Source organism: Medicago truncatula, chromosome 5 (assembly GCF_003473485.1).
Source record: "Medicago truncatula cultivar Jemalong A17 chromosome 5, MtrunA17r5.0-ANR, whole genome shotgun sequence".
Taxonomy (NCBI): Eukaryota; Viridiplantae; Streptophyta; class Magnoliopsida; order Fabales; family Fabaceae; genus Medicago; species Medicago truncatula.
Window position 1 is genome coordinate 18265356 of NC_053046.1, and position 26957 is coordinate 18292312.

General features: G+C 33.0%; 2 protein-coding genes across 2 annotated transcripts; both read right to left on the minus strand.

Moving 5' to 3' along the window:
• Positions 1-3775: 3775 nt before the first annotated feature.
• On the minus strand, positions 3776-7867 carry LOC11417371 (methyltransferase-like protein 7A). The gene is made up of 7 exons (XM_039834409.1): positions 7744-7867; positions 7321-7694; positions 6146-6241; positions 5840-6061; positions 5460-5556; positions 4914-4976; positions 3776-4810 (listed from the first exon to the last, which is right to left on the minus strand). Exons 2-7 carry the CDS (start codon positions 7657-7659, stop codon positions 4617-4619), a joined length of 1011 nt encoding a protein of 336 aa, XP_039690343.1. The 5' UTR covers positions 7660-7694; positions 7744-7867; the 3' UTR covers positions 3776-4616.
• Positions 7868-8405: 538 nt separating this feature from the next.
• Positions 8406-11797, minus strand: LOC11417585 (uncharacterized). The gene is made up of 7 exons (XM_003613810.4): positions 11639-11797; positions 11361-11494; positions 9912-9974; positions 9730-9777; positions 9551-9604; positions 8861-8921; positions 8406-8770 (listed from the first exon to the last, which is right to left on the minus strand). The coding sequence occupies exons 2-7, from the start codon at positions 11478-11480 to the stop codon at positions 8676-8678; spliced, it is 441 nt and encodes a 146-aa protein (XP_003613858.2). The 5' UTR covers positions 11481-11494; positions 11639-11797; the 3' UTR covers positions 8406-8675.
• Positions 11798-26957: the final 15160 nt, after the last annotated feature.

The window sequence follows — 26957 nt, forward strand, 5'->3', positions numbered from 1 at the left end:
GATACAATATGAAGATTTTAAAAACATTTAATGAAATGTAAGGACTATTCTTAAAAGGGGCGCAACATGTAAGGACTAAAATCATATTTAACCATAATTGAATTGATTTAGAACCCCTAGAATGAAGGTTAAAACGATTCAAACTTATTTGATTCGATTCAACACAAGTCAAAAAGTTTCCATCATACGATTCAAAATATTTTGAATCGATTCAGATGTGATAAGATTCAAAAACTCATGAAACAATTCACCCCAAGTCAAAGACTTCTAGTGATACGATTCAGAACCATTTCAATCGATTCAAAATCTTGGAATGAAGGTTTTATATGCAAGACACTAAGGACATAATAAGGCATGGATTGCTACATGCTTTAACATGATTATATGTTATATTAACTAGACAAAAGAAACATCATCTAGGAGTCCTAATAAACATCATCAAAATACAAATATAAAGCTATGCAAGCTTCACTTTCATCTTCAACCTCTTTTCATTGAGGGTGTTACACACGCCTAGTACAATACGATAACATGTTTCAAACAAAGCAAATTATCCCTACCAAATACTTAATCAATTTAAGCTCACTTCCTACACAATCAACTTTGTCCATCAACATTGCCCTCCAAATCTATTCATTGCCACTTTCCATAGCTTTAACCATAGACTGAACCTTCACCATCAATCTTGTCTTTCTTCCCTGACCAGCACCAATTTCATTGTTTTTAAAGTATCCTAGTTCTTTAGCTTCATCAACACGGACAAAAAATTCACAATTATCATCATCACCATCATGTACAAGGGAAAATCAAAATCAATCAACAATACAAATGTATAACATTTAACAACACATAACCATTGTTAAAAAAACCTCTGGTAAAGAGCAAGCATATAAAGGCCTTCTTGGGTTCTTGAGAGTACTAGATTTTCTTACAACAAAAATTATGGGACACCAACATTCAAGCATTCTTACATCACCGTTAAACATAGAGTTTGAGGATGAAGCTCAAGTTTGAGAACTGTTTTTGCCCATACGACCACCACCCATCATTTCAGATTCAATCTGAACAATTTTGATTGAAGAAATTTTGGGGATTTTGGATTATAAATCGGAGCAAAACAAATTAGGGTTTGAAGTTTTTAGAATTGGGAAAGAAAGAGTTGTTAATTAATGGAAGAAATTTTAAGAATTTTGGGTTGTAAATGAGAGATTGAAAAATTATGGTTCCAAGTTTATAGAATTAGGGAAGAAATAACGTTGTATAACGGCCATGAAGAAGGCAATGATTTTATGGATTTCAATCAAATCCGTCCTTGGAATTTTTTTCACTTGGGGGACGAATCTGATTGGTCTTTCCAAATTGATAATGTAGAGAGAAAGAATGCTGAAAGTGAAACTGTAAAACTGTAAAAATGGGGGTGAAGTTCCTTTTATACTTCACAATTGTCCAGATTCTATAATCCGAAGGGCATGTTGGTAATTTGCATAGGGCGCGCGAGAAGGCCATAGGGTGGGAAAAGTAATACTCTTAAAATAAAAGCAAGATTTAACCCTAGCTTTAATAGTCCAAGACATAAACCTTAGGAGCTTCTGTTTTCATATGCCCGCCGCACAAGTTCTACAACTCGTCTCCATCAACACATATTCTCGTGCTTTAAATTATTCATGTTGCATCTCTCCTTCAACAACACTATTTTCTTTCACTGTATGTCTATCTTTAACTTGTTTTATGGATCTAATCTCTCAATTCTCTTCTTTTTCTACATGTGATTTTTTTTTTTCCAGGAAAAATTTGTGTGGATATAGGCATTGGATCCGCCCCCAGGCTGACATGAACGGTGGTAAGGTCACAAAATTCTTTAAAGAAAAGAAGTGTACCCATCCAAATATTTTTAAATCAGATTTTTATCTTTTTCAATGCCAAATTTCTTGCTTCTTTTCACTCTCTCTTCCATCTTCACAATCTAGGTTATATTTCTCTCTTCCTTTCATTCTCAGTTCTATCTCCATTAACAATTTTAAGTTTCTTGAAAACTCTTTTTTCCATTTCAAGTTATTTGATCGCAAATCAAAAGCAAAGATCAGTGGAAACAATGTTCAAGTTTATTTTCTTCATCACGTATCAGATCGCTATGATTCAGTATTGAAAGTAAAGATTGCATTCCTTTTTAGCTTGATTGTCTTTTCTCTAATTAATTTCATCATAAAATAAAAAATCAAGTTTGAGTTGTCGTTGTTTTTCATATTCATCACAAAATCAATAATTTTTTGTTGTTATTTTTGTTGTTGATTTTATCACAAATTAAACATGTGTTGTTGTTTTCCGTATTCATCACGCAATTAATAATTTTTGTTGTTGTTATTGTTGTTGTTTTCATCACACATACAAAAAAAAACTTTGTAGTTGTTGGCGTCTATTTTCAACACAATAAAAATTCCACAAAGTGTTATAGTTGTTTTGACATATTCATAAAAAAAAAAAAAAAAAAAAAAAAAAAAAAAAAAAAATCAACATCTTTTTGTTGTTGTTATTGATATGAGAATAAGTAAACCCTTGCAAATGGGCATATTTCTTGTCCCTAGCAAATGAAAAAATTCCACAAATTTGCTAGGGATTCATGTCCCTGTCAAAATCCCTAGCAAATAGACATATTTCTCTCACATTTTAAATAATAAGATTGTTCGTTGGAGACACATTAGCACTATTGAAATGTTGTTGAACTTGCTTATTTATCTACACTTCCTTGATTAAGACAATCGAATGTCTCATGATGATAACTAGTTTACTCAACAAATTGACCAACCCTTTTTCTATTAGAATCTACATAATCATGGTCTTGGTAATGTGGATCAGGATATTTAAAAGCATCGTGTTGAAAAGAAATATATGTGTTATTACTCACTTTTTTTGTTTACGACGAACTCTATTCAGAAAAATATCATTTTTGCTTCATTTTCAATGTTGGATCTCAAAACAGTAATGCATCATCATTGTCGAAGTAGAACTTTTTCAAGATCAAAACAATGGTACGTTTCTTTAGATCTTTCTCCATTAACTTTATATTTATTTCAACTCATCTATTATTGTTCTTTCACATTACGAACACACTTTTGTTAATAAAAATGACTATTTGATATATTATGTGTTTTATTTCTGTATTTAATAGAATATTAACTCCATATGGTTTCATGTCAAACTTTGAATTAGAAAATTTGTATATGTTCAATTTTAAAGCTTGTTGAAATTGATTCTATGATTCAATTACCATATAAATGCTTTTGTCTAAAGTGGTGGAGAGCAAAACAAAATTTTACCACATTTCATTAGTGCTAATGTGTCTCCAATGAACAATCTTATTATTGAGAATGGGGGTGCTAGTAAGAGAAAAGTTAAAGAACTTAGTTAAAAAACAACTCATCCTCCTAAAAATCATGAGAGTTGTAGTTGTATTGATCTTCAAATCCAATACCACAATCATGGAGGATTTCTTAACAATTCATCACACTCTAGCATTATTGAAACGAGGTTAAACTTGGTTATGTTCTCCACCACTTCCAATAAAAGCACTTCCATCATTAATACCACTAAAATCCTCATGATTTTGAGGAGTAATTGTTTTTCCAAGAAGTTCTTCAACCTTTCTCTTATTAGCACCCTTCCATGATTAAGACAAGTTGAGCAACTCTATTGCTATTAGAACCAAAATATTTCATCAACACATGACTTGAAATAGCACAGCTAAATAAGCATAGCATGAAAAATGTTTTAAAAATAATGTTACCAATAATTACATCTCTATATTAACATGGTAATGGAATCATACATAATCAATTTTAACATTGTACAAAATTTATCTATATTTATGCAATTTAGTTTATGATTGTGAAACCAAAACATGCCTAGCTTGTCCAACAACACGATGAAAGCATATACTTTTTACAGTGAGACTGAGTCTGAGAGTGATTATGTAATGACTAGTTAAATGTCCCTTAAAATGACCATGATGTTGAACATTTTGGATTTACTTTTATTAATTATTAAAATATAAATGAAATATATTAGTCCAATTGAAAGATATTTAACATAGGACCAAAATCATAGATATGAAAATATAGCATATTATACAATATTAATTATTATCATAACCATGTACTTTGAATAGTTGAAGAATCCATAGAGACTTGAAAGAGACTTGAGAGAATTAGTTTTTGATAGATGCTTCTGCCGCCTTACTGATGGAGTATTCTTTTGTTTTCAGTGTATCTAACCTAATCGGATAGTTAGATTATATACTCGTCAGTGGAGGCAGGGACCCCTCAAATGGCACTGATGAGTATATAATCTAACTATATCATTAGGTTAGACACACTGAAGACAAAAGAACGCTCCATCAGTAAGGCGGCAGAAACATCTCTCAAAACTCTCTCAAGTCTGTTTCAAGTTTCTATGGATTCTTCAGCTATTCAAGGTACACGGTTATGGTATTAATTAATATTGTATAAATATGCTATATTTTCATCTCTATGATTTTGGTCCTCTGTTAAATATCTTTCACATGATCCTTCTGAAACCAACCAAACTGGCACACTAAGAGGATCAAAAGAAATCTTTTGATCCTATTGGTAAGCTATTCCATATACATGGGGGTTTATAAATGTAGCATTTGATAAGATTGCTGTGTCAAACTCAACACTTGAAAATCCAGCTTTTGATATACTGTCTCCTGTTTCCCTAGAGAGATGACACCCATCTGCAAGTGTCTGTTGCAGAGGATCAAGAACTCTCTGTAAAAATCTGAGAAGTGTTCCATCTGTATCCCCATGAGAACACAGAAAATAATATTTTTTTTAGCGATTTACTAAGATTACAAGTTTCTATTCAAAATAGTGAATAAAAAAGTTTTGTTCGCACACCTTTTGCAGCTACATGTTCCACAAACAGATAAACTCCTCCAGGTCGTAGAACCCTCCTCACTTCTGCATACATAGCGCAATTTAGTCAATAATCTTGAATTCCAAAGTGTGAGACAATATAAAAATGACAAGGATCGTCTAAAGTGAGTAAAGTATAAAGTACGAAAATCAAGGGTTGTTATTGCAACAAACTCATGATTTGTTATGACGTACCTACAATATATACTTTTCATTTATTAATTAACGGTTGATATTGCCCACTTTACACTCTAAAGTGAATTGCTCACTTTAGAGGAGCCGGATCCGTATAAAAAAACATTCATCATATACTAGGAAGCACATATCTCTTTATATGCATGCTCCCTTAGATTAGTTACTACATTTCTAGTTGTTTAAAATTTAAACTCAATGCAGCATTATATAGTTTAATGTGCAAATAAATATATCATGATTGTTAATTTGAGGAAGCAATTTTTGGAGGAAAGAAACAAACTATTTATAATTTTATCACCTTTGAAGAAAAACAGAAGTCTAAAGTTTCATCACCTTTCAGTGTCAGATCAACATCTTTAACAGAACACAATACAAGTGTTCCAACAACTGCATCGACCGAAGCATCACTTAATGGTATAACCTCCCCGACCTAAATAGAGCAAAATTTAAAGATCAATTAACATAAATCAAGCCTTCAAAAGATGATGAAAATGAGGAGAAAAAGAATTGGAGTGCTGAAAATAAAGAATTAGGATTTTCAAATCTATATAGATAATAAAACATCGGATACGCAACAATACAGACGAAGATAAACTAACTAACAAACAAAGCAAACATGTCTCAGTAATTACTTAGACCATAGATTCTCATTCCAAAGAAAGGTTATAACTTATAGAACTTAAAAACCAGTGAAAATACTAAACATTACATACAGCATGTATAAACTCAAAATTTGAGAGTGGAAGTCCAGCTGATACAGCTGCAGATCGAGCATATTTTTCCATCTCCGGATTAGGATCAATGCCAACAACCTGCACATCAGAATTACTAGTGTAATAACTGAGGTTAGGACCGGTTCCAATGCCAATTTCCAAGATTTTGTTAGCCTTCTTCTCCTTCAAGTTACTGAATATTTGAGACTTGTATTGAGCAACCTTACAAGAAAACATCGCAAACATCAACTCGATGCAACGATAACGGAAACATAAAACCACCCAAAAAAAGAGTGAAGAATAAACCTCAGCTTCATAGGATTTAGTACATGAATTCAGAGCCCAAGCCATGAACTTTTGATACCAATCAGGTTTAGGTGGGTGAAACTTGTTAACCAAAGCCTACAAAAGGGAAAGTATTCAACGATTCCATGTTATGTCAATGTCAACCAGAACTTCGCAACAATTTGATTATGCTTTTAAGGTGAAGATGTTTTTCATATGGTCTATGATACACCGATGCTTGAAAATCATTTGGAAATCTAACAACTTGTCATTGTCATATTACTCGTCTTCACAGCTGAAACGGTGATCCAATCAATGTTGGCTCGGTAAAATACAAGGAAAACAAATATTAGTGACTCAAAACTCTTACATTTGTTTTCTCTTGTTTTTGTTGAATCAATACCGTTAAGGATGTTATAAACGTAGATGATTCCGAACTTCTACTTAAAGGTGACAGCATTGATCATCATTGTTGAAGTTTTGAGAGATTTTAAAGCTTTGGTACTATGGTAAGGATGTGACACTTTCTCGCTATAGTCAAAGTTGAAGCATTTTACATTTATTTACTAGTAAACTGTGAATCTGCTCCCTAAATATGTGAGTTGGCGTCACTATAGTTTCAGTGTGTTGATGGTAATTTTATTGATCAACGAAAAAGACATTCAAATATCAAACAAACTACGAAAAACACATTTGTTGACCAAATTCAATAAGGACACATTAAGGGATGTTTTTGTAATTTTAAGAACATTCAAATACCACTCGTACTCCTTTCAATAATTTATATTCTTATAAAAAAAATAATCTTAAATTTGTTTTTTTCCCCTCTAAATATACCAACTTTTACTTTTAATCCTCTAAAATTTGTTATTAAATAATGATCCATACATTTTTCCGTCTTCAAAATTGTCCCCACGTTAATTCCCATTCACGAAGGCTGACATAGCAGGTACACAATTAAGCCACGTTATCTACCACGTCATTTAAATTAGCCAAACGTTAACTTTTGTTAAATGAGAGTTATTGGTGGGAACCAATTTGAAAGACGGAAAAGTTAAAAGGAACAATAACAAATTTTCGTGGTTTAAAATTAAAGTTGGTATATTTAGCGAGATAAAATAAAGATATTTAGTCATAAAACAAACAATTCAAATTCCACAACACTTAGGACAAAAAATGGCTAGAGAAGAAATTACTGTGTAATCAGAATCAAAATTTGTGGCTGTGGCAGGCTGAACTGGGAACTGTGTGGCTGTGAGTGTTGTAGTTGCAGCAGCTTCAATGAAGTGTCTTCTTCCACATAAGCATGGTTTAGTGGTTGGTTCCACCAAGTTATCATCATCAGGGAGGAGAGACTCCATGGTGCTGCTGAGTTTGTCTGAGTTAACACGTTTGTGCATCATAATATGAGACTTGTGATTGTGATTGTGATTGTGGGTGTTGTTGATAGCTTTGTTTTTGGGTGTGAAGGAATGCAATGATAGTTTTATACCAAGAATGGGAGAGTTAAGAAGATTCATTACGGGTGTTGACATGATGTGATATTGAAAGTTCAATGTGTTGAAACTTCCATTGTAGTTTCATTGTGTTGAAAGTTCAATGTGTTGAAACTTTTATACCAATGAATATTTCGTTGAAAGAAGTAAATATTTTGATTTTTCAGACTATGATATATTAATAAATAAATGGTTTCATTGTAGTTTTAGACCTCTATTACTTCCACGGTAAGGTAATAAAAAAATAAATAAAGTGATATATGGAAAATGTGTTTGAAACTTACTTACACGATAAGGTTGTGGAATAAAAATGAAGCTGAAGCTGTCTATGTCAATGCAGAACATCCTAACAAACACAAGTTCCTGGCTGCATTAACTTTAGTTTTTAAATCTTAAAAATATTGTTAGATGCATGCATGTATTTGTCAACTAAACTTTTTGAATTAGAAGACCAAAAAACATAAGGAGAATGCTAAATGGTGTCTCAGAGGCTTTGGTTAAGCAACAAAAAAAAAAGCTTTTATGAAATAAATAAAAACATAAAACGGCACCAAACATAAGTTTACTCGGAAGCTTGAAATCCCTGCTTCAGAAAATTCACGTAATAACTAATAATACATAGGAACGTCGGAAACCAGATCGCAACATACATCCAAACGTATGCTAAAAAATATCGGATTATAGGAAGCAACTCATTTTTGTGATCCATATGACACAAATGATTTATAATTTTCTATTGATTTTAAAATTTAAACCTGCTAACTTACTACTCAAACATGTAGTGATTGATTGCGAACATATTACTGTTAAGTATCCAATCTTATTATAGATGATTATATTTTGTGAGAAATATCAAATTTTACAACTGGCACAGTAGTTCAAGACCTCTCACTGTGCAATCCTGGCACATCATGAAATTCATGGTTACAATGCTTCAAAACTCCCACTTCTAGTTATTAGCACAATCAACTCTAATATGATCATCATTTCCTTGTAAATTCGGAGAAGAAAGCACCAGTATCAAAATGCAATTTATAGCTCAAATCCATAGCGACTTATGGCTGCTTTTGGTCTTGAGCAGCATCGCTTTTATTGCCGCTAACATCTTCACTAGCACTTGGATCCTCTAACTCCGCATTATCACCGTCAACTGTCAAAGAAGTAACCACAGAATGGTTGAGTTTTAACATAGACCTGAACTTTATGGAACACAAGAAATGGACCAGTCATTTGATGATACCTTCAGAACCATCTGCTGGAGCATAAGCTGAGCGCCTTGATCGGGTCTGCTGATGTGTTGGCTGATTACCAACATAGGTAGCAGGAAAACATAAAAGCAATATCAGCAATTGTTTTTCCAAATTTCAAAGATAAGCATAGGAAAATGTTCATTGCAATTTATCATTTATAAAGTCATGTAATGGACTCGTGAATCACATTCCCTGTTCAGATCACGTTTCGTTAAAATCTTATGTTCTAAACATAATGAAAGGAACTTCCACAATGGCCTAACTAGTAACTTCTGTTGAAGTTAATTGCATAGACTGCATAGCACATCTATATCATTGCAGATATGATTCAAACAACAAAATCTAGTCTTCATAACTGTTCTGAAATTCAATCGAGGTCTACTAGAGGGCTCAAAACTTTTCCAAATAGAATATTAGATACACGGTGTGCTAACGGCACCAACACCGTTGCATAAAATAAACAATTTAATCTATGCTCGGATTGAAGTTTGCTAAATTAAGTTTGAACTAACTTTATCTTGCAAACATCGTTTGAAAAAACAACCTTACTCTTGTTTCCATTTTGAACTGCAGTTGAACAACTTTGAAGGCACAAATTGTGCATATAAAGTTTTGCTGTTCAAGAATAAGCTTAGGATTCATATGAACACAGGCATGAAAGAGTTAACTAAGAATATAACCTGCAACTTTGGACGGAGTGCTTCAAGTGGTCCTTTAGGCTTTTGTGCTCCTTGCTATATGAATAATCAAATCATACAGAGATAAAAGATATCAGGCATCCAAATAATACATAATGAAGGTTAAATTGAAAATTTTAAGAGCATAATGATAAACAGAAGCTTCTAAGACCAGAAAATACCTTTCCCAAAGCCCAATCAGCAGAATCAAAATAAGCACGTTCATGATCCTGCCAAAAGGTGAAATTATTCATGAACAAAAGTCAGTTTCAAAAGAACGTTTCAGACAAAAACACATGGAAAAATGATAGAGCCATGCAAGAAACGGAACTTTGAAAGATGTAGCAAAAGATAAGGAAGTAACCTTGGATATCAGTGGAGCCTTCTTTGGTAATTTCCCTCCATACTTTTTCCTGACAGCATCTTCCTGAAGAAATAGATTTACAGCAAATGATATATCACAACATAATAACAAATTGTGAGATTTAATCCAAGACTAACTGAAAAATCTGGTAAGAATAACCCCTTTATAATGTCTCCCCAATGCTTAAGAAGTTATTTCAGTAATATCTGAGCTTTCAAAAACATTTAAAAAACAAAATTTTCACCAATAATAATAAATGAAATAGTGATATCTTAAGCTAATACAAAAACCTATTTGCAAATTGCAACCTGTTCTTTTTTTGTAGATGTAACAAATATATTTACAACAACAACATCCAAGTCTCATCCCACCATGTGAGGTCGGCTACATGGATCAAACGACGTCATAATGTTCTAACAAATACCATATTTCTATCCAACTCATTAATCTCTATAGTCTAGATTTTTCTTAATAGTTTCTCTTATAGCTTTCTAGATGTTCCTCTCCTCTAGTGATTTGATTACCCTCCTTTTGATCTACTCTCCTTATTGCATAATCTACAGGTCTTCTCTCTACAATGCCCAAACCACCTAAGCCTAGTTTCTACCATATTTTCTACTATAGGTGCTACCCCAACTATATGTCCAATGTTGTCATTTACAATCAGTGTTACCACACATCAACACAACACCCTCATCTCTGCTACACTTAATTTATTTTCGAGTTGGAGGCGAGGTAGTGTCTTCCAATTCTTAAAGAGCGATTTCAGTAACATCAAAGCTTACAAAAACTTAAAACAACAAATTTTCATCGATAAACAATTATAACAATATCTTGATCTGATACAAAAACTTACTTCCAATCTGAATATTTCATGTAGATGTAACATCTAGTTACATAAGGTTATACACGAATAAAAAATTCAACCTTACACCATTTATATCAAAGAACTTATCAACATACATATAGCAGAACATATACCAAACTATGAAGTATTCAGATTTTATCCTTCAAATTCAATCCCCGTTCTTTTCAGTCAAAACAAACATAAAACGTTTATCCTCTTTCTTTTTTGTTTTTGTTTAAAAAAACTCGGTATCCAACCCTATAAGGACCGACTATTATGGCAGAAAAATCCCACTTTCCACTGGCAAGGGCCCAATTAATGTCAGAGCAAAGTTCTGTATGAACTACCCCACATAAATTGGCACCGAGAAGATTCAAACTTGAGACCTTGAGACAAGCACACTTCAAGGTCTCAAGTCTACACCACCAGACCAACCAACCCACCTGGGTTAACATTCATCTTTCTTGAATCCAACAAATCAAATAAAACCAAAATAAGTAACAATTTAAACCGCGAAATGCAAAATTAACATTCTCAAATTAAATTAAATAAAAAACACTATAAAAAAGTAATAGGATAATGGAGCAAAATAAATGAATTACCTCTTGTTGAGGTGAGGGCATTGATTCATTATTTGCATCTTTATCAGAAGCTTGATTGTTAGAAGAATCTTCATGAACTTCTTGTTTCTTCACATCTTCAACATTATTAGCCTCTGACATTGTTTACTCTCTTTCTACATACATACATACATAACCAAATCAATTTTAATCAAATTTTCAATCATGATTACACGGATCAATTCAATTCAATTCAATACAAATTGAGTATGAAATTAAACCTAATTAATTAAGGAAGAAGAAATTGTATCGTATTGTACCGTATTGGAAGAAATAGAGTGTTGAAATTGGCGATCTTAGGGTGATTGAAATGATCGAGATGATGATTTTAGCATCTCCAATTGCGTTGCGACAAAGCCCGTTATTTATATAGGAAACAAGGAAGGAAAGGAACATTGCACTATATGGATGGATTAATTATAAAAATAATAAATTGGATCTTGTAATATTTTTATTTTTTTGGTAGATTTGTTTTTTAATCCAAGGATCTTGCAACAAGTTGCAAAAGAAGTCGGCCAATTGAGAATATTTTTTAATAGTTTTAATTCAATGAGATTTATGACATTACACATTTGGATATGAACAATTTTTAGATTTTAAATAATGTTTTCGTGAGTCACTTCGGGAACATCCGATAAAATTGGAATGATACAGAGAAGTTTTGATGCCTTTATTACGGTTAAATTGTAATTTTGATCCCTTATTATTATTTATTGTTTAATAAAGAGGGTCAAAGCCAAAATAAAAAAAAATATACAAAACTACACTAACACTTTTAGGCGGTCTCCAGGTAAGTTATCAAAGACAAGATTCTAAAGTTCCCGAGGTGGAACCTCAAGAATTCTTACATCATACAAATTTCGATCAAGAATAAAGCTAGCTAGTTAATCAGCGCATTTGTTTCCTTCACGTCAGATGTGCTTAAAAATAACAAGTCATCGTAACTTTGAGAGAGAGGTCTTGGATACGACGAACAAAAACAGGGATATTTCCTTATGAATACTAAATATAGCCTCTCAATAAATGGATAAATCCCCAAAACTAATATGAAAGACATATGTTCATAAGCCTTTAAACTCGTATTATTATGGTGGCTTGATTCGACAGTACTCTTTGTTACGTACAAGAGTATAATCATGTAAAATTGAGATTCACAATCTTTGATTTCACCCAACTTCAAAAATACTCCCTCATGTCCTATTTACAAGAGAAAGTTGATTTTTTACATACATTGAATAATGTATGTATCTAGTCAAGAACATAAACCAAATACATAAATTATTTAATGTATCTAAAAAGTAAATTGTTTCTTGTAAATAGGATCGGAGGGAGTAGATATTTGTAGTTGTTCGCTCATATGGACTATTTATGATCTCTAAGATGACCAATTCTGCCATAGTCATAAGACATTTATGAGGTTGAAAAGACATTGAATTTAGTGATAGCCACCATAAACTCTTCACTCAAACCATAGTACCTTTGATGAAAGTCCTTCTTAAGTATTTTGGCAAACACATAAGGTGTCAACTTGAATCAAATTAAGTAAAACAAAAACCAAGAAAAAAGGCATAACAATGAAAGAATAAAAACAATCACGAAGACATTGAATCTCAAACCCAATGAAGATGGAGTATCCCATGGTGGCTTTTGAGAGGGGCGCTCAGTTGAATCTTCAATTTAAATGACATTATGACAACCATAACAAGGAGATATAGAGGTGGTGGATGCGGTGATGGGCGAATTGATGGAGGAAGGTTTGAATGAGCTGCAAATGATCACTCTCACCGCAAGAGCACAATGAGGGGAAGCACAAATCGGTGGCCACAAAGCAATTAAAGGGGAAGCGACTTGCACTGAAAACAAATTGGTGATGAAAGCGAATGAGGGTAGAAGAAATTTGGGGTTGAATACAGTTTGGGGATAAAGGTGATTTGTGGTGTGAGATGAATTGAGATTGACGGTGATTTATGGTTGAAATCGAAATGCATGTGATGGTGCAAAGGTGACATGGTGAATGTAACACCCGTTTTCCCAGCATAAAAATTTCATAAAAATAATCAGAGTTTTCCACGTAAACGGAATGTCACATTCTTTTCTCAAAATCATAAACTGAATAAATAACTATTTATCCTTTAAAATTCAATAACAAAACCTTTAATACTTCGCAGCGGAATTTCTTCAATAACTAAAAACAGTCTTTGGCACTAAGGCCTCTTTATAAATGTCTCATAAAAATCCAATCTAAAACATAGTCATAAATCCTCAAAAACAATACGTAAGGAATAGAAAAGTAATAACAAGGTTCTCATTCCGTTACGTATCAGAGCACCTAAGACACTTGAGCCACCACTCCTACTAATCATTAATACCTGCAAGTTACTCATACGAATAACAACATTTTCAAGCAGAAGGGGTGAGATTTCACAAAACAATAATATCAAGCATATAATTCAATAATTATATTTAACAACACAAATAACTTCCTCTATTAATAATAATAATCCTTCATGTAATAATTCTTAATAACTCAACCAACTTCTAATTATCATTTACTTCAAATTCATCACATTATAAACATCTTCATATAACACATAATAACTAAATCATAACTAACATAGATCATCACATCATAATCATAATTCATATACAACATAACAACATCTTAATCCTAATTCATATACATCATAACAACATCTTAATCCTAATTCATATATAACATAACAACGTCATTAATTTATAATAATAATTATTCATCAAACATCTCATTATCAATTCATGAATAAAAGACAATTTATCAACTTAACATAAACATCATCAAGTACACTTAACAACTCATAGATATCATCATGTAATCATCATCACTAATAACTTTAAAACAACACAATGTAATCAACATCTCATTATAATAATAATCATATACGACACAACATAATAATCATCTTATAATGATATGAACAACACTTATTAATCATAATATAACAACAACATATACATCATCTCGTCATAATATAATAATATAACAACAACATATTCATCTTCTTATATTAATATAACAACAACGTATTCATCATCTTATAAAATATAACAACAACATATTTATCATTTTATAATAATTTAACAACAACAACATATTCATCATTTTATAATAATATAAAAACAACAACATATTCATCATCTTATAAAAATATAATCAACACATACTAACACCATAATCAACATCATAAATCTTCAACATAAACATCTTAAACAATATCGTCTTAAACATCATAGCATCTTTGATAAACAATTACCAAGTAATCACAACATTCGATCATCATCAATAACATAACATAATATTCACTTAATAATAATTAATCATATATAGAACAACATATTCATCACTTAATAATAACAATTATATACATCACAACATAAGCATCATCTTACAACAACATAACATAATATTAGTATCATATACAACTTCACAACGACATAACAATATCATAATCAATATCTTAAACAACGTAGCAACAAACAATATCGTAATCAATATCTTAAACAACATAGCAACATCTTAGTCAACTTTATATAATTCACATCATAAATATCGTATAATCTTCATAGGTACTTCTTTAACAACACATGGGTAGAAGACAACTCGACAACTCATAGATGATAATTCATCAACAACTTAACAACTCATGGATGATAATTCATCAACAACGACTTCGACTCGACAAATGCGACAATGCAACTTAGACACTTATATGCATGTGGTACCAATCTTCATCATAAGTATTAATATACTTTCATCGTGCGGAGGACAAAGCTCCTAATCGTGCGGAGGACAAAGCTCCTAATCATGGTGAGGACAAAGCTCAATGAATGCTAATGCATGGCCTCTATCAACAAGACACCTTAATCAACTTATCACTTATACATCCAATAATTTGGAGTTCATCATCAACTTATTCATACTCATGCAACTTAGTTAAATAACAATTGCAACATAATCAAATCACATCAAGTTTAATAACAATTCATTTCAACAACATCTTGATCATTCAATAATATTTCGAGTAATGCATTTAATCATTAAATCACATTACAAACAACTTAGCAGTTCATAACAGCAACAGAAACATCACAAACAATTCACAACATAACAATATTAATGTGAAGCATCAACAACTCAAACATCATACATCTTCCACATAAGGCATATAAATATTTCACATAACCAACAACAGCAACATAGGCGACACGTAAACATCTCAAGATATAACAATATCAAATGATAATCAACAACAACTTAAACATCATACATTTTCCAATAAAGCATATAAATATTTCAGATAACCAACAACAGCAACATAGGCAGCATACAAACAGCATGATATAATAATATCAATTTCAATTCAACAACATCTTGAATATTCAAATATTTCTTAAGTAATGCATAAAACATTATATCACATTATAATCACTTAACATTTCACAATAGCTTCACAGTTCTCAGTTAACATCTTAAATAGGTCTCATTAGTATCTAAGGTTCCTCTCCTAATCAATCCAAGCAACTCAGGTCTCAAAATCCTCAAATGCACTCAGTTCTGGAAGTGCTCGCGAGGCGAGAGCATCTGCTCGCCATGGCGAGTACAAGCCAGATTCCCAACTAAGGTTGTTCCAGGTGCAATCTCATTCTAAATCATTCCCTAATCAATAGTAGGCACTTAAAGGTACTCAAAGGCATCTAAGGTTCAACTCAAAAGTCAAAAACTTAAAAAATGACATGCTCTCTGGTCAAGCTCGCTATGGCGAGTAGGGTTGCTCACCGTGGCGAGCTACAACAAGTAACTCGCGAGGCGAAGGGTTATGGCTCGCGTGGCGAGCAATGAACATTCATCACTCGCGAGGCGAGGATCGTTGCTAGCTATGGCGAGCGATGAACTTTGGCTCGGACAAAATGCAGTTTCTACACAAATTCATCAACTAACATGGTTCTAAGCCTAATTTCAAATCCAGAATTCATCTTAATCATTATCTAAGGTCTAAGGACAGTTTCTACATCTTTTTAACAAGTTTTAACCGTTTAATCATTAGTTCTTCAATTTTAACCTACTTTTCGATTTCTCTAAAACTCATTCTACTTTCTATTAAACCTAACCATTGATTCACATACTTAATATAATTGCAAAGTTAGTCTCACCCTTACCTTAAAGAATGAAAATCGCAGCCTCTAGGTCTTCTCCCTCTTCTCTTGGCTTTTCTCCCTCTTCTCCAAAAACAGTCGTACGTACAATGTTTTTCTAAAACTAGGTCTTCTCCTATTTATATCCCCTCCTATCTATTTTATCTTATTCCACTTACACCACTAAACTCTCTAAATTCACGAAACAGCCCTTACCTAAATATTTTATTTTATTTTCAAATCTTATTTTATTAAACAATATAATAAGCTACCTAATAAATCATACAATCATATAAACAAACATCATATATATATTTCTATAACAGGTCATGTATATTTCTATAACAAATCATATATATTTCTAAATCAAATAACATATATTATATTTCTAAATCAAATAATATATATATTATACTAATAAATACCAACATATAACATATCAAAATATCACTCATCAAAATAAATCATATAAGTATATTCTAAACTCATTTAAATAATCAAATAATTAGAGAGGGCGTTACAGTGAAGGTGATTGAGAGACTGAAAAAACGATGGAATACAAACAAATGAAAAATGCACTAAACATCATTCTCCCTGAAACCCTAAAAGAGAGTGGGAGTGGCGCAAGGATCAAAGACAGTTATGTTCACTATGTTTACGGGTGTGCAAAAATTTGGTTAATTGAATTGTATCCATAAACTGAACTAAACTGAATCACAAAAAAACTGAACTATATTAAATAGTTTATGAACTGAACCACAAATTTAAACCAATTTAGTTAACCAAACTTAATTTAAAAACTGATTTTAACTAGTTTTGAACTCTTTAATATTTTCTTTTACAAAATGTTTAATCAATAGTTTTTTAAAAATTAATACAAAGTTATAAGCAGAATAGATTTATATATAAAAAAATAAATAATTGTCACATAAATTAAATTGGTGTAGTGGTTTGTGATGTTGCATTTTAGAGAAAGGTCTTTGGTTCAACTCTTATGTTGGATAATTTTTTATTTAGAAGATTATTTAATTAAGTGACAGCCGTCACTTCACCGGAGCTCCGCCACAAACCACTGCCATGTTGCCGGAGGGCTTCCGTGGTGGTCGCGGGAGCTCCGCCGTGAACCACCACCGGCGGCCACTATTAACCACCACTTTCCACCCTCTCTTTTATAAATATTACATTATTCATTTAATTTATTAATAATATTAAATTATATAATTAAAAAATAATATAAAAATCTGAAGAAAAATAAAGTGCACAAAAAAAAATGGGTTTAAAACTGTTTCGAAACCGATTTAAAACTAAAAACCGGTTAAAAATAAGTAAACTGATTCTGAAATTGGTTTGAAAAATTAACCAGGTTTTATTAAAGTGAGGTTTTATTAAAGTGGTTTTTAAGAACTAAACCAAATCATTAATGTAGTGCAGTTCAGTTATGAACCATGAACACCCTAACTATGTTATATACATGTCCTCCCTTGGAGTGAGCGAGTGTCAATCATGCATTACAACTCTTTATGTACTTAGGTTTGTAGGGTGATAATGCACATTAACTTTTTTTGGAAGGGATAATACACATTTTTTTTGGAGTATTTTGCTAAGTTGGCTGCCTGAACAGAGGCTATGAATGTTTGTTGTATGATATATTTTTTTAATGACAAATGATAGTAATTAGTTGACAGTTTAATATTTACTCATTCGTTTAAATTTAAATTCATAACATCTCCTTTAACCCTTATCTCAAACTAATTAAACTACATATTACTTTCTCTAAAGTATGTTGCATAAAAAATTCTTGAGCATATGGGTAAATTATGATGTGTGTGAATTTTTTCCAACCATTATATCTAACAAGTTTTGAGTAGAGGTTATACTGTTCGTGGTGTATATGACATGTTGACATCACAGGAACAACCTCATGTTCATCAAAATATGGAGTTAATCTAGCATAAACAGGTTCCTTTAAAAGTTTCAATCCTTGCTTGGCGGTTGTTGAGGGATCGTTTACCTACTAAATCCAACTTGGCAGATCGTGCATTATATATGTGGAGGATCGGTTTTGTGTCACGGGATCTGGGCATGTTGAAGATGTGAATCATATGTTTTTGTCTTGTCCGATTTTCGGTGCATTGTGGCCTATGGGGCGGGCATGGCTTGGTGTCGAAGGGTAGATTCTCATGCTATCTCAGATCATTTTGTGCAATTTATTAAATACGCAGGTGGCTTGAAATCTCGTCGATCTTTCTTTCATTTGATTTGGCTTCAGTGTGTTTGGGTTTTATGGAATGAACGGAATGACAGGTTATTTCGGAACCGTCAAAGTTCTATACCACTATTGTTAGATAAAGTAAAATCACATACTTTGTGGTGGTTGAAAGCTAGTAATGTAGTCTTTAATTTTGGTACACATAATTGATGATCGAGTCCGCTTTTATGTATGGGTATCAATTGACTTTGATGTAATTTTGACAGAATTTTGATATTTTCGTAATTGTTATGGCACGTCTTGTGCTTCAACAATTACGGTATTCATAGTAATATATTCCATTTTTGTATCTTAAAATAAAAACAAGTTTTGAGTATTCTCTTAAAAATATTTCTCTTCCTTCAAAATCAAATCATTCATCTTAAACACACAAATTTAGAGAAATGTAATGTAATAGGCACTTGAAATCAAACAGGTTTTGAGTTTTCTCTTAAAAATACCTTTCTTCTAAATCAAAACATCCATCTTTTTTGTTCCTAGTAATAGTACCGAATCAACATTGCATATTTTGTAGTTTTATACTGAAACTTTTGTTTAGGACAGAGGGATACTCAATTTTATCACAACTGACAACTATAATTAGGAGATATAATTCCAATATATATATATATATATATATATATATATATATTGAAAATAGGAAGTAACATGAGTTTTGGATATTTTTTGCTGTTGCAAATAGTGTTAGATAGAGTATCCGTAGTAAATTCAGCAAATTTTTATTTTAAGCTTTTTGTTGTTGGAGTCACCATCGCTTCCATTACTTAGCAACTTGGATCTTTTCTTAAAATAATGACCCTGAAATATTCCTTACATACAACTTACATTATGTGCATGTGATGTGAGTTACTTTCTAACTGACAAGAGCTGATCCACCTCACCTGAATCCTTTCTCCATGAAAGTGATAAGATTTGTTTCATAATTGAACCTAATATGTTAGAAGTGTTGAGGCAAAATCCCTAATTAATTTTAAAGATAATAAACTTTAATGATTAAGGATTAAATGGACTTTGATTAATTCCTTGGTATTTAACTTGTGCTCTTGAGTGTTTTCACTAAGACAGGAACAAGGTCTGAATCATACCAAGATGCATAAAATCAAAGGACATTGAATCCATGAACTAATTCTGAAGTTCAGAAAGTTAGATCAGAATGTTGCTCAGAAGGTTGTTCAGATGCAACCAGTTCAGAAGCAACCAAGTTCAGAAGCAACCTAGTTCAGAAGGTTGTTCAGAAGCAACCAGTTCAGAAGCAACCTAGTTCAGAAGGTTGTTCAGATGCAACCAGTTCAGAAGCAACCAAGTTCAGAAGCAACCTAGTTCAGAAGGTTGTTCAGAAGCAACCAGTTCAGAAGCAACCCAGTTCAGAAGGTTGTTCAGAAGCAACCTAGTTCAGAAGGTTGTTCTTATACAAGCCAAGAATCTCAAGAACTGTGATCAAGGTCATGCAAGGCACATGTGACATGAATATATGTCCAGGAAAGTACATTTGCATGGATCAATCAAGCAATAAAGGCATATACAAGAGTTATGTCAAAGAAGGCATTCAATGTTCATTTAAGACTATGAACATTGATGTACTAGGAATATTTCACAAAGGAATATCATCCTAGATGTTATCATCACTGCTCTTCATTATTGTTTCACTATTAGGATTTGATTACATCAAATGATAGTCTTACAAATCATCCTAAGTGAAACAGATGGAACATTCTGATGATCAGAATGTTCAAGCTCAGCTCATGCTTACTTTATGAACAGTATAGTAGGTGAAAAGCAAAAAGCAAAAGCAAAGCAAATCTGTCATCTTCAACAAGAGATAGACACGTCTGAGAGTTGGTACTGAACAAGGACAACACAATCTCTCAAAGCATGGGCATGAAGATGCAGAATCCCACTAAATCCTCCTGCACCGGTTCCAAGACAAAATCTGGGAAAGGAACATTCTGATGTATGAAGAAAAGTCCATACATTGGTTATTGTCCAGAAATTCATATGAAAAGCATATGCATAGCCCAGAACTTCATGTGTTCATTCATACATGATGAACCCAGATGAAGAACGTGATGAACCCAGATGAAGATCATCATGAACACAACAACATTCTGATGTTCATCAGAGATCAGAATGTTTGCCCAGAATTTCAAGTTAAAGCTTGTGGGACCCAGGACACATGGCATAACACCATTGGACACCCTACAACGGCTATATGAGCCCAAAGACTCTATAAATAGAGGGCTTGGCCTTAGCAAAACTGGCACCATTGCAAAGCATACAAGAAAACAACTCTGATTTTGTTTGAAGCTTTTGCAAACTGAAATTGATCAATCTCTAAGTCTTTCATCAACTTAGTGCAAATCAATACTCTTGTTATCTGTAGGATAACCTTTTCTTCTTCCTCCACTGTTTGTTTCACAAACACCCAACTTCCATACAAATTGTAACAAAGTCTCATCTAGCTTTTAGAGGTCCTAAAGTGTTAGGTTGAGCAAAGGTTGTAAAAGTCTAAGTGGTTAACTTAGCAAGAAGGTGCAAGCCTGCTGAGGCTTAGAGAATACAGGATTGTAATTGTTTAGGTGAACAAGATTGTAAGGTGCAGGACTTGAGAGGTTATCTCAAGCATCTTAGTGGAAACTCTCACAGGATTGTGGGGAGTGGACTAGCCCACATTGGGTGAACCACTATAACTCTTTGTGTGTTCTTTCTTTCTTCTCTATACTCTTTTATCTACAGTATACACAACACACACTTACACTTATACTTTATTAAACAATTTTGTTTATGAACTTCAGAACATTCTGAAGTCAGAAAGTTAACATAATTCCAAGTAAACAACTTGAGAATCATTTTTAAGTTTCAGGATAATTTTTAAAGGGTCACAATTCAAACCCCCCCTTTCTTGTGACTATTTTATCAACTTCAATTGGTATCAGAGCTAGGCTCTAAGGGTTTGAACACTTAAACAAGTGTTAGAGAAAAGATTCAGGAAGTATGTCTAAAGTCAAGTACATAGCTGAAGGAGGATCTTCAAATAGACCACCACTCTTTGATGGATCAAACTACTACTTCTGGAAAGGCAAGATGGAACTCTTTCTCAGATCTCAAGACAATGATATGTGAGCAGTCATCACAGATGGAGACTTTGTTCCAACAACCAAAGAAGGAGCTGTCAAAGCAAAAAGTGCATGGTCAACAGATGAAAAAGCTCAGGTATTACTAAACTCTAAAGCTAGACTCTTTCTATCATGTGCACTAACCATGGAAGAAAGTGAAAGAGTTGATGAATGTACAAATGCTAAAGAAGTATGGGATACTCTGAAAATACATCATGAGGGTACATCTCATGTCAAAGAAACTAGAATTGACATTGGAGTCAGAAAATTTGAAGTCTTTGAAATGAGTGAAAATGAAACCATTGATGAGATGTATGCAAGATTTACTACAATAGTAAATGAAATGAGATCTCTTGGAAAGGCATATTCCACTCATGATAGAATTAGAAAAATTCTGAGATGTCTTCCAAGTGTGTGGAGACCTATGGTCACTGCAATCACTCAGGCCAAAGATTTAAAATCTATGAACCTGGAAGATCTCATTGGTTCACTAAGAGCTCATGAAGTTGTACTTCAAGGAGACAAACCAGTGAAGAAGGTAAAAACACTTGCCTTAAAAGCATCTCAGCAAACCCCATCAGTTGCTGATGAAGATGTGCAAGAACCACAAGAATTAGAAGAAGTTCATGAAGAAGAAGCTGAAGATGAACTTGCACTAATCTCTAAAAGAATTCAACGGATGATGCTGAGAAGAAATCAGATCAGAAAGAAGTTTCCAAAGACCAACATCAGCATCAAAACTGAAGCTGACAAAAGTCAAGTCACTTGCTATGGATGCAACAAAACTGGACATTTCAAAAATGAATGTCCTGACATCAAAAAGGTTCAAAGAAAACCTCCCTTCAAGAAGAAAGCAATGATCACATGGGATGACATGGAAGAATCAGATTCTCAAGAAGATGCAGATACAGACATGGGACTGATGGCTCAGTCAGATGATGAGGAAGAGGTAATTATCTATAAAACTGATTCTCTATATAAAGATCTTGAAAATAAAATTGATAGTCTCTTATATGATTCAAACTTCTTAACTAATAGATGTCACTCTTTAATCAAAGAACTTTCTGAGATAAAAGAAGAAAAAGAAATACTTCAAAACAAGTATGATGAGTCTAGAAAGACCATAAAAATTCTGCAAGATTCTCATTTTGACATGTCAGAAAAACAAAGAGAGATAAACAGAAAACAAAAAGGCATTATGTCTGTACCTTCTGAAGTACAAAAGGAAAACATACTTTTGAAGAAGGAAGTTGAAACATTGAAAAAGGATCTGACAGGGTTTATAAAATCTACAGAAACTTTTCAAAACATAGTAGGATCTCAAAATGAGAGTACTAAGAAATCTGGCTTAGGCTTTAAGGATCCAAGCAAAATTATTGGAAGTTTTGTACCTAAAGCTAAAATAAGAGTTAAATGTTGTTTCTGTGATAAGTATGGACATAATGAATCAGTATGTCATGTTAAGAAAAAATTTATCAAACAAAATAATTTAAATCTTAGTTCAGAACGTTCTCATCTCAATAGATCAGAAAGTTCACAAAAGGCTGAAAAGGCTAAGAAGACATGTTTCTACTGTAACAAATCTGATCATAAAAGACAGAATGTTACTTTCAGAAAAGATCTCTTAGAAGAACTAACCCTCAAGGACCCAACATTACATGGGTACCTAAAATTTTTATCTTGTCAAATGTAGGTCCTGCCTCAGGGTGCAAGAACAAAACCATGGTACCTGGTGTTATCATGGTTTTTGGGTGCCAAGCCATTTAATTGGACTTGTACCTTTCGACCGTTGATATCTCTATTTTTTCTTGGGAAGGGCAAAATTGAGAAAAAACCCTTAGATTCTAAGTTCGGGGGTCGGTTTTACTACGGGAAGGTGTTAGGCACCCGGAGTAACTATAGTCCTCTATAGGAGCCGTTTTCCTAAGTTTATTTCTACGCTTTAATTTTATTGCTTATTTGTAAAAAGAGGAGGTATGATTAGTGAAGAATGGGGGTGAGAAGAAGTAGAATTTGATTTTTATTTCGGCTTGGATGAGTTTTGACTCATTGCCTACGTACCGTTTTACGGGATCAAAAACCGGCGTAGTTCTTGCTCAAAGATGGTTTTTGTTTTTATTGGTTGATTTTAAGTTTGAAAAGAGATTTTTGAAGAATAGAGATGAGAGGCCTCAAGGGCATTAGATTTAGCAAAAAGTGAGGTTTGATTAGTGATTAAAAAGAAAGTCTAAATGATTAAGATGAATTGAATTTTTCTTAAGAAAAAGAAAAGAAAAAAAATGAAGTGTTGACTTCATATTTATTATGAAAATTTTTGAAGTGAAGTTCAATTGTTTTTTTTTTGAAAAAAAAAGATGGATTTTCTCTAAGTGTTTAAAACCTAAACGCTTATTTAACCATACAATCCTATGCATACATCTAAGGTGAGTGTGTGCGTGTCGGTGCGTCATAGTGTCCATAGTCCATATTACAAAAATTGCCTAAATACATTCTATGGCCCCTTTGCCAAGCTACAAACCAATGATAACAAATTACATTACCAAATGAATTAAAACTTGCAAAAATAAATGCTAGGCTAAAGAAGGTGGAGGGAATACTAAATGAGATGCATGAAACATGGAAATAAACTTGTTAGTGAAAAGAAAAAACATAACAAGTGCTAAGAAATAAAAGCATGCAAGATGGCACAAAAAGTTAACAAAATGACATTAAACCCTAAAAACTTAGGTATGAAACCTAAAGCATTCTTGGCCTCTAATTCTCATGCTTTAACAAATTTTGAGAGTGTTTTCTTTATCTAAAGTTATAGCATGGAATTATTGGAAACATGCAAGCATGGTTTCATGCCATATTTTCTAGAATAAACTTGGCATTTTATATCTTTCAAAATATGCATATATTGTTCATAAAATCAAGAACTTATGAACCAAATCAAAACAGCAAATCAAACACAAAATTACAGGCACAAATCTCTCATATTAACATATCAAGTAGCTTTTATCACATATTCTCACATCAAGGACAAATGTGTGAAGAAGAATCCATAACAAATAATTCAAAGAGAATTAAAATGCTATGGATTAATTATACCAAAATTTCATAGGTCCTTAATGTGCAAAAATGTCATAAAAACACTAAGAAAATATCAAGAAACATGTATGAAATTTTCTAGGGATTTTATCACAATTTTAATCAAGACATAGGTGCAGGTAGCAAAAAATAGGGGTGTGAACAGCAAGAAAAAAGCAAGAAATGTGCAGAAAATTAAGCCCAAACCCAAAGCCCACACTCAAAACTCAGATTGCACAGGAGCCACACGATTGATCTAGGATTCTGAAACCCTAGATCAAACGGCCAGGAACAAGGGGGACTGGACCGGAAATAAACCGGTCCGGTTCACTGGCTATATAAACACAAAGGCTCCGGTTTTTTTTCATTTTTTTCCTCTCCTTCTCTCTCTTCTCTCATCCTAGTGAGAGAAGCTCCCACTTCTCTCTAGAAATCCGGTTGTCTTCTCCGGCATGGCTTAGCTCCTCCGGCGCGGTGGCCGGCCACCTCCAGGCGGCGGCGCCGCCGCCGGAAAAACTTCCTTGCTCCGATTCAAAATTTTTTTACGTTTTTAAACATCCTTTTTCGTGCTATTCATGAATCTGAGCTTGTTTTTTTTGAAAAAGATTTTCAACCGGAGTAGATCTAAGTTTGAAGTTGCGGTTTTGAATGAAGTTTTTCTTTGTTCTTTGTGCTTTTTGGCTACGTGTTTCTAGAATCCTACATGTTTATACTTGATTCTCCTTCTTATCCATTTTTTGCGAAAAAAAAAAAGGAAGTTTGAGTTTTACCTGTGGTTTTCTTGGTGGTTCCGATCCGGATCTTCAAGGAAAGCTTGATTTTAGTCTTGTTCCGTTGATTCTGGTTTGGTTCCCTGCTGTTCTGATCCGCTCTTCTTCTTCACAGGTTCGGTATACGGATTTTCGTCCCTCTTCTTCGTCTCCGGGAAAGCCTCTGCGATCGTGCTTGAGTTCGCCGCTTTCAGTGGTGGACTCGCACTCGAATTGCAGAGCAACGATTCAATGATGATGATTCCTTGGCGAATCTCTGAGAATCGTGGAAAATTCAATGAATTTCTTGATGATTTTGTGATTCTGGTGATTTAGGGTTTTTGATCTTTCTCTGTGTTCTTGATGATTTCTCTGTGATTCTGGTTTTGATCTAACTGACAAGAGAGAGAAAAAAAAATGATTCTGTTTTTCTTCTTTGGTGAAGTGGCGTGTGATGAATGGGAAAAACGTGTGTAAAAAAAATGCCACTGTGTTGCTTTTATAGCTGACAAGTGTACATCTGAACCAATGAAAACAGGACACCTGGATTTGTAAAAGAAATGGCACGGCTTGGACTTAAAATGGATTTGGGGACCTTTCTGCAAAATTGAAAAATTAAGGGACTAAACTGCAAATGACCAAAAGGACTGAAATGCGAAATAAAAAAAGTTCTGGATTAAAAAGCAAATTTGGACTTCTCTGGGGACCAAAATGCAAAAAAACAAAATAATAATAATAAAAAAAATATAAAATTGGAATAAAATTGGTAACCTGACAAAACGTAAAGCGAAACAAAAAATAAAATTGACAAAACGGACTAAAAACGAACCAATGGCTTAAATGAGGTACTTCAAAGTAACCTCCCCATGCCAAAATTTTATGTGAAATGACCAAAATGCCCCTAGGGCTAAAAATGACCTAAACTGACTCAAACAGACTCTGACACTGACTCAGATGCAAGTTTGAAATGGATTTAAACAGGGTTTACTGATGAAATGTCAAAAATGAATTTGAAAAGGCTCAGAGATAGTCACAAGGATGAAAATGGGTCCCACTGCAGGAAATGACCAAAATACCCTTCTGTATAACTTTTGCAAATTTTGAAATAAACTGTAGAAGAAGCAATGTAATGATTCAGAGACACTTTTGAATGACTTACAAGACAAGTAAAGACATTTTGAAAGGTTTTATGCAAGAAAAATATAGGTAA